The following is an 11,547-nucleotide window of genomic DNA, read 5'->3' as shown; positions in this document are numbered from 1 at the left end:
CGTCGTTCATGAACGATTATCGTTAAACTAACGATAAATTTTTGAATTGTATTCCTTAAATATATCGTTGTGATGCCGTTTGTTCAGTTCGTTCAGTAAAGTCATCAACTAATCTTAGCTAACAGATCTTTCATCTGTTTAAATCCGACTCACGATCGGAAGATCGTGGGTTCGATTCCTACCTCGATCAGATATTTTTTTCGGGAGAATTTATCTGGTTGAAGCTGGGATGATTCTGCAACCGTGTTAGGAATCACACGTTAAAAGGTAAGACCTCGTAAGACTCTCAGAAGTTTCTCAACTTCGTTGTATGGGGGCGACAGCTGATCGGAAAAACAGATTTTAAACAGATTTTTGAACTAACGGAATCGCAAAAAAAACGCAGCTATAGTTCTGTTCTATACTTTGTGAATTTGTTTCTGTCAAAAACGTCAACCGTCAACATTGACCATTGACCTTATTCACAGGGTATCAAAGTCCAGATCCTTTTACTTCAAAAATATTCAAATTTTTTATTTCAATTGATTCAAAATTATTAGAAGTGAATAATGGCTCGTGTTCTAGTGGGTGTCAAGAGAGTTATAGACTATGCCGTGAAAGTGAGTCAACTTATCAATTTCCTAAAAACTCCTATCACTGATGTAGTGCAAAGGTTGAAAAACCCCAAATTTTCAGATCCGCGTGAAACCAGACAAAACAGGCGTTGTAACGGATGGAGTAAAACATTCCATGAACCCCTTCGACGAAATAGCTGTGGAGGAAGCCGTTCGTCTCAAAGAAAAAAAAATTGCCTCAGAAATAATTGCTGTGTCTTGCGGCCCCGCACAGTCCCAGGAAGTCATACGAACCGCTCTAGCGATGGGAGTCGATAAGGGAATTCACGTAGAAGTATCAGGACCTGACTTCGAGACCCTGCAGCCGATTCACGTCTCGAAAATCCTGGCGAAAATAGCCCAAAATGAAAAGGCTGATATCATAATTGTTGGGAAACAGGTTGGCCCTTTTCGTAAACGTACATACCCATGACTTTAGCCACCAATAATTCTCCAAAGCCGTTTACAGTTTGCACGAAAAAGTATGTTTCAAATTAGGGAGACTGAAACTCTGGTGTAATTGCTGATTTGATATTGTTTTGTCAGACAATCTAGGCTCTGGTGTGGTGCTTCCTGCATTGGTTGATAGATGGCATGAATCTGCCACATGTTCATCATGTCTATATTTTTTTCAACATTTTCATCTCTAACTTCATTTCATTAGAATGAGTTAGAAAGAAGTGAAATGATTAGTATCCTAGTTAGAAACTATTTCTATGTTCTTTCATTCTTTAAGAGCAGATTCTCCCTGTTTGGCTAATATAAAGTTTTGGGAGAGATCCACAAGTAAACGCTCATACTTCTGATCTATCTCACAATGAAGTTTTGTCTACATTGTTTTTAATAAATTTTCCTTTTCTATAGGCTATTGATGACGACTCAAATCAGACGGCACAAATGACAGCTGCCATGTTGGACTGGTCTCAAGCTACCAATGCCTCAAAGGTTAGTAGAATCAACTCTCAATTCATTGTCGAGTAGCTCCTGTGAAAAACCGGTGATATTTGATGTTTGTCCATTGGACTTGGTGTGATCATTCACTGATTCTTAATTTCAGATTGAGAAAGGCGACAAACATTTGACGGTTACAAGAGAAATCGATGGAGGTTTAGAAACAATCAAGTGTAAACTTCCTACAGTTATCAGTGCTGACTTGAGACTCAACGAACCACGTTATGCCACTTTACCAAATATTATGGTGAGATAAAACATATTTGTAGTGAAATTTGATGGTTTTGTTCAATCGCTCACGAATTCTGAGTGATTGTTGTTTTACATAGTTTGCTGTTGCTCAACAAGTTTGTTTGTGCCTTTTTCAGAAAGCCAAGAAAAAACCTATACAGAAAACAACCCCGAAGGATCTAGGTGTAGATATCAGTCCTCGAATACAAATATTGAGTGTAGAAGAACCTCCCACTCGACAAGCTGGAGCTATCCTACCGGATGTTGATGCTCTTGTCGGTAAATTGAAGGAAGGAGGTCATATTTGAATTTGTCACCGTTTTCAGGAAGGTACCCGATAACCACATGTGTCTGAATCATATCAAATTGTGCTACATTGGATGGTTTTTGTAAAGTCCGACTTTTAACCCATCACATCACGTGGTGTTCTTTTCCAAATTTACTGTTGATGAATTTTAGCTGGGGATATTCAGTTTGATCGAGTTTGGCCTTGAATGCTCACTACGGTATTCAGAAGTGGGATAATAACTTGTAAAAATAGGTAAGGCTTTTTACATTCAGTTAACGGAAAATATGGTAGAAATATTTGATTTCCTGAAAAATCTAATGTTTGAAGCTTTATATTTGGCAGAAATTTGAACTTTGATGGAAATATTTCTTTCAATCACCTTTTAACTTTTCTTCTAGTCGAGTTTTATTGTATTCAGTTTACAGTTGAATAAGACATGCGTTGGTTGCCAATTTAGTAATTTTTTAGTTTTTATCAAAATTCATCATATCCAGTTTTATATAATATTCGAATGTTTTTATTGTTAGTGCAACTTAATATTGTTGAACCATGTTGTTTTTTTATAGTTGAATTTTAATGTACCTAAATAAATATATTTTATAATGGGATACATTGTTTTATTCTCTTGAAATGAATGCTAATTAGGAGGAATTCACCTGAACAAAGATCCACATATTCAATATTTGCTAGTCAAGTTGACGATTCAAGTAGGTTTTTAAAAATTTTTGTGAAACTGTTCCTGAAGGTAGGAGTCCCTTGGGCGGCGATATTCATGGATTGAGTCTTCTCTCGATCCAACAGGTATTTCCATGACAGTAAAAAACTATGTATGTATACCAATTGAATGTATGATACTGATCAAGTTTTATTTATTATTATTGAATGTTTAAATGATGGTTTAATGATTCCTTTTCTTTATGCTATTTTGCAACAATGATTCGAAATCCCCTGGGATATATTCATGGAAATGACCCTTAAGTGTTGCGACCCCATGGTTGCCAACTGCGGTAAAATTTTGACATTTGCTAATAAATAAATAACCCATCTTTCTGAGTTCCTTCTGCATTTTCATCTTTGGGACAGACCATCTTGTATTTCTTCATAGCTGATTCTTCATTCTGGAGCCCCAAATTCATATAGGACAACTGGGAATCTCTTTTCAGACATATTTTGGAATTCAGTTTCTCATTTACCAAAAATGAAAATGCAGAAGGAAATCAAAAAGATAGGTCATTTATTTATTAGCAGATGTCAAATGCCATTATTTTTACGCAGTTGGCAACCATGGGGTCGCATCTCTTAATAAGGTCTATTCCTTTTTCTTCAGAAAATAATATTTTCATGATTTGTGGATTGGGAACATTAATTACTGATTTGAAAATGACTAGCAAATAAAATATCGAATAAATTCAATGTAGAATAATTAAATGTTGTGAATTCTAAAACAGTACAATGCTCAATGTTATTTATTGTCCTGACGATGTATAAAAACCCTGAGTCATGTTTTCTCGTTAGAATGATTTCGAATTTATGGCTATCTGTTACTTTTGTATCAGCGTCATCAAACATAGAAACAAATAAGTTCATTTTGAAAGTATGTCGTTTTTCTTACACCACAAACGACAACATAACCTTTTATAATCATTTATTTATCTTTGAAATTAAAAGAGAAAAAAATTATTAATCATTGTCACTGACGTGGCGTTCGATCGGACATTAGTATGAATGCAGCTTTAATTGTTGATGACATATGACATGTTGACACTGACGTTTTAGATTCGGGACACGAATGTTTTGACGTTGCCCTATATAATTGGTTGACGTATTATTATGTTCAAGTAAAATCAAAACAGTGAAGAGTGAATAAAAATCTATTTCATTTACGTCTAAATGTGAATAATCATGAGGTCCCTTAGTATATCAATCATAACTTTAGCTTTAACTTCAATAGTTATCGCCAATGCATACTATCAAAAGAAACAATTTTATCCATCTGTTGTATACATCACAAAATCAAACCCTAGTATGGCTGTAAGTATTTTTTAGAATCGTGGATTGAATTTATAACAACAATTCTTGCAGGTAATTTACATCCAAGCTTTTATCTGCGTGTGGATATGTGGGAAAATCATGAGGAGGATTTTCTTCGGACAGCTCAGGACCACTGAATTCGAGGTACTTTTATAACTTGTTTTATCGACATTACTGTTTACAATTCCTTGAAATACAAAAATAACACCAATCACTTCAAATTGATATCCATGAAAAAAAATTCTATGCAGGATACAAATTTCATCTTTTCAAATCTCCATTAGCATTCCATTTGTCTTTCGTATTGAATTTTTCTAAAAGTATTCATTTCTGTAATTTTCCTTCATCATGTTCAGTTTATTAGTTCTTTTCATCAGTAGATTCATCGATGTGTGGTAGCGCAGTTACAATTCTTCTTATGAAGAAGTCGCAATCTGTCCATTTGGATAATTTGGAATATTTGATCAGATATTTCTCAGCTTTGTGCATTTTGCTTATATTCATTTGAAATGATATTCTACGATTATATTGTAATTTTCCTTTTCTGTCTTGTTACTATTTGAAAAAGTGTTTCAACAGGTCTATCTTTTTTAATTGTTTAACAAATTTTAAATTTCAGCACTTGATGGAAAGGTCTTGGTATGCCATAACAGAAACTTGCTTGGCATTTACAGTTTTCCGAGATGATTTCAATCCAAAATTTGTTGCCCTGTTCACATTATTGTTATTTCTAAAATCATTTCACTGGCTTGCAGAAGACAGGGTGGATTATGTAAGTATAAGTTCATTGAAATATTTGCAGTGTTAAAAAATAGAAACCAATTTATAGTTTGCTTCAGTTCGTAAAACATGACTAACATACTAAGTATTGATCTTTTTTAGATGGAACGAAGCCCTGTTATCAGCTTACTTTTCCATGTCAGAGTACTATCTCTGCTGCTTCTACTAGGCTCTCTCGACCTGCATTTCATCCAGCACGCCTACCTGTCGACTATGACCAAGGGGCTTCGGTGCAGCTCGTTTTTGGCTTTGAGTACGCCATCCTAATCACGGTCGTCATAAACATAGCGATAAAGTATGCTCTTCACTCTGTTGACCTGAACAGCGAAACGCCTTGGGATAACAAGGCCGTTTTTCTGCTGTACACGGAGCTGGTCATGGGATTCATCAAAGTAATTCTATACATCGCCTTCGTAGCGATAATGGTGAGGATATATACTCTGCCGCTGTTTGCCTTCAGGCCGATGTACTACACGATCCGCAACTTCAAGAAGGCGTTCAGCGACGTTATTTTGTCGAGGAGGGCGATTCACAACATGAACACTTTGTATCCAGATGCCACTAGTGAAGAACTTGAGGCTGCTGATAACGTCTGCATTATTTGCCGCGAGGAAATGACCACGGCGTCGAAGAAGCTACCCTGCAACCACATTTTCCACACCGCTTGCCTCCGATCGTGGTTCCAGAGGCAGCAGACCTGTCCGACTTGCCGGCTGAACATTCTAAGGAATCCTCTCAACAACAACACGGCTAATCCCCAAAGGCAGCGACCGGTTCCCCAGAACATACAGAATGCCTTCGCGAATCCCTTCTTCATGGGGCAGAACCCCTTTCAGGTGTTCAACCAGCAGAACATCGAAAACGTTCCGGTGCCCGAGCCGGCTAGGCCTCCGACCAGCTCTGCAGATCCGAACGCAACCACTCAGCAGCCTCAATCTAACGTTCCTCGGTTCATGTTTCCGCCCTTCAGGTTCATGCCGTTTTTACCTCCTCCTATGCCGCCGCAAAATTTCGCTACGCTGACCCCTGAGGAGCTTCAGAGGATGGAGGGGAACGAGAGGGAAAACGTCGAAGCTAGGATTCAGTGTTTGAGGAATATACAGGTGAGATACATAGATCACTAGAAATATGAAAAAAAGGGGGAGGAAAATCCTACACTTTGGTGCATATTGTATGTCACTAATTGAAAAAAAATTGAATATAATAAAGGCTGGAAACTATTCCTTTGTTCGAAAGTTAGAAAAAAAAAGAGAGGTTGAAAGATATGAGAGAAAAAAACTAGTGAAAGTAGTGAGAGCATAGAGAGAAAAAGACTGAAGAATGAGGAAAGCGAGGGTAGAAATAAAAAAGTTCAAGAAGGATGAAATAAATAATTTACAGAAATTTACATTGCTCTTGTTGTGTATAATCTCTCAATTTTTAAAGGAATATGTATTTGTGATTTTGCTTTCATTCAAACATTCGTATTTCATTTGAATAAAAATGCTATTCACATTTTGACAGAGTTCCTTCTGATATTCTACATGCTTCATTAAAATGTTCATTATTCATGTAGAAAGTGCATACATAAGTATAACAAAAGTGCCTTTGAAGTTTATGGGTCACTCTTATAACTTTTGAAGAATAATGATCCCAACACTGACCCTTGTGGAACTCCGTGCCTAATATTTTGATGGGAGTAGAAGCTGGACTGCATTATCTATATTTCAGATGTTTTTATAATAGGGCATCGTGATAAATGCTGTCAAAGATTTTTGAAAAGTCGAGTGTGCAGTAGTAATGGCTATTATTTGCAATGAGATAGACAACCATGAAACCGATTTCAAGTAACACTTATTCATGAGATTCTCACTGAACAGTTTACAAAACCGCAGCACGAGTTTCTTTATAAAGTAGCTTCCTCAAGGCGTCTTCATTCTTTACATGTATGAATACGCCTGAGGGAGCTATTTTATAGTGAAGTATCAAGTAAAACACTATTGTGAGATCCTCACTGAACAATATATCTTATTAAATAGCTTCCTCAGGCGTTTTCATTCTTTATATGTATGAACGCACCTGAGGAAGCTATTTTATAGTGGAGTATCAAGTAAAACACTATTGAGAGCTCCTCACTGAACAATGTTTCTTTATAAAGCATCTTCCTCAGGCGTGTTCACTCTTTATATGCATGAACGCGCCTGAGGGAGCTATATTTTAGTGGATTATCTAGTAAAATACTATTGTGAAATCCTCACTGAACAGTGTTTCTTTATAAAATAGCTTCCTCAGGCGTGTTTATTCTTTATATGTATGAACACGCCTAAGAGAGCTATTTTACAGTGAAGTATTGAGTAAAACGTTGTTGTTTGAACAGTTTACAAAACAGCAAAACGTTTTTCTTTATAAAATAGCTTCGTCAGGCGTGTTCATTATTTATATGTATGAACATGCCTGAGGGAACTATTTTATAGTGAAGTATCAAGTAAAACATTATTGTGGGATTTTCACGGTACAATTTACAAAACAGCAACACGTGTTTCTTTATAAAATAGTTTCCTCAGGCGTGCTCATTATTTATATCTATGACCACGCCTGAGGGAGCTATTTTATAGTGAATTTACAAGTAATACCTAATTGTGCGATTCTCACTGAACAGTTCACAAACCACGTGTTTCTTTATAAAATAGCTTCCTCGGGCGTGTTCATTATTTAAACATGTGAACATGCCTGATGGAGCTATTTTTATAGTGAAGTACCAAATAAAACGTTATTATGATATTCTCACTGAACAGTTTACAAAACAGCAACACGTGTTTCTTCATAAAACAGCTTCCTCAGACGTGTTCATACTTTATATGTATGAACACGCCTGAGGGAGCTATTTTATAGTGAAGTACAAGTAAAACGTTATTGTGAGATTCTCACTGAACAGTTTACTTTGTTTCTTTATATAATAGCTTCCTCAGGCGTGTTCATTCTTTATATGTATGAACACACCTGAGGGAGTCATTTTATAGTGAAGTATCAAGTGAAATACTATTGTGAGATCCTCACTGAACAGTGTTTCTTTACAAAATAGCTTCCACAGGTGTGTTCATTTTTATATGTATGAACACGCCTGAAGGAGTTATCTTATAGTGACGTATCAGATCATCACTAAACATTGCTTCTTTATAAAATAGTTTTCTCGGCTGTGTTCATTTTTTATATGTGTGAACACGCCTGAGGGAGCTATTTTACAGTGAAGTACCAAGTAAAATGTTGTGAGATTTTCACTTGAACAGTTTACAAAACAGCAATACGTGTTTATAAGTAGCTTTCTCAGGCGTGTTCATTATTTAAACATGTGAACATGCCTGATGGAGCTATTTTATAGTGAAGTTACAAGTAATACCTAATTGTGAGATTCTCACTGAACAGTTTACAAAACACGTGTTTTTTTATATAAAATAGCTTCCTCTGGCGTGTTCATTCTTTAAATGTATGAACCCGCCCGAGGGAGCTATTTTTATAGTGAAGTACCAAGTAAAACGTAATTGTGAGATTCTCACTGAACAGTTTACAAAACAGCAACACGTGTTTCTTCATAAAACATCTTCCTTAGACGTATTCACACTTTTTATGTATGAACACGCCTGAGGGAGCTATTTTGTAGTGAAGTACCAAGTAAAACGTTATGGTGAGATTATCACTGAACAGTTTACAAAACATCAATACGTGTTTTTTTATATAATTGCTTCCCCAGACGTGTTCATTCTTTATATGTATGAACACGCCTGAAGGAGCTATTTTATAGTGCTGTGTTCAGTTAAACACTATTGTGAGATCCTCACTGAACAGTCAGCAAAACCGCAACACGTGTTTTTGTTATAAAATAGCTTCCTCAGGCGTGTTCATTCTTTATATGTTTGAACACGCCTGACGGAGCTATTTTATAGTGATGTATCAAGTAAAACACTATTGTGAGATTCTCAATGAACATTTCACAAAACAGCAACACATGTTTCTTTATAAAATAGCTTTGATAGGCGTGTTCGTTCTCATGTACATGAGAGTTGCAAAATTTTCATTTTGGAAACACAAAGTATCATTGCCTAACTAGTAATATATGAGTTTCGTTTGTTTATTGCCTCATAAGTTGAAAATTATTACGGGGAGTTTAGGCTTTCACTAACAATTAAAAAGAAACAAAGTACACTCTAGAGAGGGTAGAGATAGCAAGAAGCTAGCCCCATCTAAGCAGAACCAAGCGATGAAGTGATGAATTGAATTGGTTTTTGCGTTTTTTTTGAATCAATATATGTGAAATTTTAGTCTCTTGAATACTTCAGGGGATTTATTTCTTCAACATCCTCATGCCGATTTTTATGTATATCCATCCATTTTCAGTTGCTCCTCGATGCGGCAGTAGTAATGATGCAGCAGTACAGCACCACGGTGGCTCACTCAGCCCAGATGCCCCCACGACCTCGCCAACGCCCACTACCCCTCCCTCCAACATATTTCAGTCCAGCAACTCGACCAGCGTCCCTAAGGTGGCCAAAGTGGCCCCCACTACGAGCGCTGCGGCTAGTTCGTCGACTGAGAGCCCTGCAGATAGCGGTTCGGACAAGCCGAGCACTTCGAAAGCGGAGATTCCACAGACGAGCGAAGTAGTCAGTCCCGAGGAGGAGATACGGAGAAGGAGGCTTCAGAAATTCGAACAGGCGACTGCTGCGCAAAATCAGTAGATTTTTACCACTTTTTTCGTTTTTAATTACTGTGGACAGACTTGGATTCGTACGTAGAACTGACCTCGAACTGTGGATGTCGATTTTAGGTTTGTCTTTGCGAAGGTAGGATTCAAAAAATGTGGAGCGATTCAAACGTACTTTGTTTCGGTCGGAGCTTTGCCAAATTTTGTGATTAAATATGCTCGTTCCAGGGTCCAAAGTAGTTGGTATTCTTTGGTTTCATTTGTTCTCAAGACTGATGTATAATTTGGAGTGATGTGCATTCTGAATGAATTTTGCATTCCACAGTTTCAGAGGCAACAATCTCTAGAGCTATTCAAAGGAAATTAATGCATGTTTGATTAGCAAGTAATAAATAACATTTGAGAAATATCAATTATCAATTGTAAGTCGAACATTCCAATTTCCAATAGACATGCTCATGCAGAAAAATCCACAAATATCAAGCAACCAGTGACAAAAGTTGACTTGATTAGCAAAATGCATGCTGAGAGACACTGCTTCGGGTCTAACGAGGGGAAAGTTTTTCAAAACATTCATTTCATTTTGTAGGTTCGAATTCTAGTTATGAAAGGCTCGTATGTTGTGCGAATGATCACTGATTGGTCCATTTTAGAACACAGACAGAAGGAATAGAGGATAATAGTTTTCAAATTTCAAAATGTTGTTTTTTCTATATTTGGTGGAATGGAAATTCATGATGATTGATGACATAAAAAATGTGTGAAATATTTGGTTGATTCCCGAGTCTTTGTCTAATTTGATTGTCATTTTCTGGAAAATATTTGAGTGGTGAGTTAAAAATATATAAAGTCGATATAGATTTCTTTCTGTTATACTACTATTTTACTACTATTTTATTGTGACTTTTTGATTAGGAATGCAACAGCTATCGTTTCATCTGTGTGTTCCTTGGCAATTGATAATTCATATCTTTACTCGTTACTTGCTAAATGAAGGTGCATAAACTCACCTTGACATTTTTTTCTGGAGTATTGATTCGTATTGTAATGTATTTTTTTGTATGATAGTATTTATTTTTAACGTTCCATGTTGACAAAACTGAAGAAAAACAACTTTAGGATCAAAAAATAATCAAAAATTCAATTTACCCCGCTATATCAACAACTTTGAATTCATTTCCAATATCAACTGTCAAATTTTATTCAGTTTGTGAAATGTTGAATCAAATCAAAATCATTGATATCGAGGATTTCTATAAATATAGTTGTTTTGTGCTAATCGCAAGACGAGCACTTTTCCTAATTACCAGAACTGCAATACTTTTCCCGATGAGCGTTTCACCAAACAAGTTGACGTCTTCAGGAGGTCTCGTCATCTTCTGAAGACGCCAACTGGTGATTGGAAAAAGTATTTGTTTTGAATTTATTCTACGTCAGAGGTTGTAGTTTTTCCTTTTATTCACTTATTACGTACACCTTTATATTTTTCAACAGATATTTCATCTTTGAATCGAAAACTATTCAAATGAAATATCTGTCTGGACATACTATTTTATTGATTTGTTTGAATGGTTCCACATTTTTTGAACACTTTTTTCATTGAATATTATAAGATTACTATGGATTCATATATTCCTATGCTTTTTTTGTGTTAATTTTTTGTTATTTGATAATTTATTTTCTGTTGTTTATGAAATTATATACGTCACCTTCATAAGACTAAGATGCAAAAATGTACCAATAAATTTAAGAGAAAGTGTTTCTCCTTTTTTATGTTCATTGATTTTTTGGAGGGATGTGTGAGAACATGTAGCTTTCTCAGTCAGGATAGTTTCCTGCAAATATTTAATTTAATGACCCATTACGAAAAAAAGAACCGCACCCTAAAAGGTAGGACCTCGTTAATCTTTAGTTCGCACAAGATTCGACTTCTTAGAGTTGTCGTTCGTGAAGGGCAACAGCCGGTTTACGGAAAAACGACTGTTTTTTAAATA

At 36.0% G+C, this 11,547-nt stretch overlaps 2 protein-coding genes across 2 annotated transcripts; both read left to right on the top strand.

Moving 5' to 3' along the window:
• The first annotated feature begins 437 nt into the window (after positions 1-437).
• Positions 438-2,672, top strand: Etfb (Electron transfer flavoprotein beta subunit). The gene is made up of 5 exons (XM_023174508.2): positions 438-599; positions 676-993; positions 1,458-1,538; positions 1,651-1,791; positions 1,913-2,672. Exons 1-5 carry the CDS (start codon positions 549-551, stop codon positions 2,081-2,083), a joined length of 762 nt encoding a protein of 253 aa, XP_023030276.2. The 5' UTR covers positions 438-548; the 3' UTR covers positions 2,084-2,672.
• A 1,162-nt stretch (positions 2,673-3,834) lies between these two features.
• LOC111518150 (E3 ubiquitin-protein ligase synoviolin A) lies at positions 3,835-11,314 on the top strand. The gene is given in 6 exon segments (XM_023174509.2): positions 3,835-4,095; positions 4,147-4,239; positions 4,715-4,867; positions 4,978-5,089; positions 5,092-5,978; positions 9,247-11,314. Coding segments are annotated over 6 exon segments (1,641 nt in total). The 5' UTR covers positions 3,835-3,966; the 3' UTR covers positions 9,514-11,314.
• The last annotated feature ends 233 nt before the right edge of the window (positions 11,315-11,547 follow it).

The sequence above is a fragment of the Leptinotarsa decemlineata genome, unplaced genomic scaffold (assembly GCF_025532065.1).
Source record: "Leptinotarsa decemlineata unplaced genomic scaffold, Ldec_3_MD MMD2_tig00026282_RagTag_RagTag, whole genome shotgun sequence".
In the NCBI taxonomy this organism is placed as follows: domain Eukaryota; kingdom Metazoa; phylum Arthropoda; class Insecta; order Coleoptera; family Chrysomelidae; genus Leptinotarsa; species Leptinotarsa decemlineata.
The sequence above is the reverse complement of the archived record's forward strand: the minus strand, read 5'-3'. Positions and strand labels throughout refer to the sequence as shown.

Excerpts from the sequence above, each read along its gene's own strand:
- Etfb (XM_023174508.2), top strand. The coding sequence starts at position 549 with ATGGCTCGTGTTCTAGTGGGTGTCAAGAGAGTTATAGACTATGCCGTG. Across the intron at positions 600-675 it reads TTATAGACTATGCCGTGAAA|ATCCGCGTGAAACCAGACAA; the intron begins GTGAGTCAACTT and ends CCAAATTTTCAG. Across the intron at positions 994-1,457 it reads TCATAATTGTTGGGAAACAG|GCTATTGATGACGACTCAAA; the intron begins GTTGGCCCTTTT and ends CCTTTTCTATAG.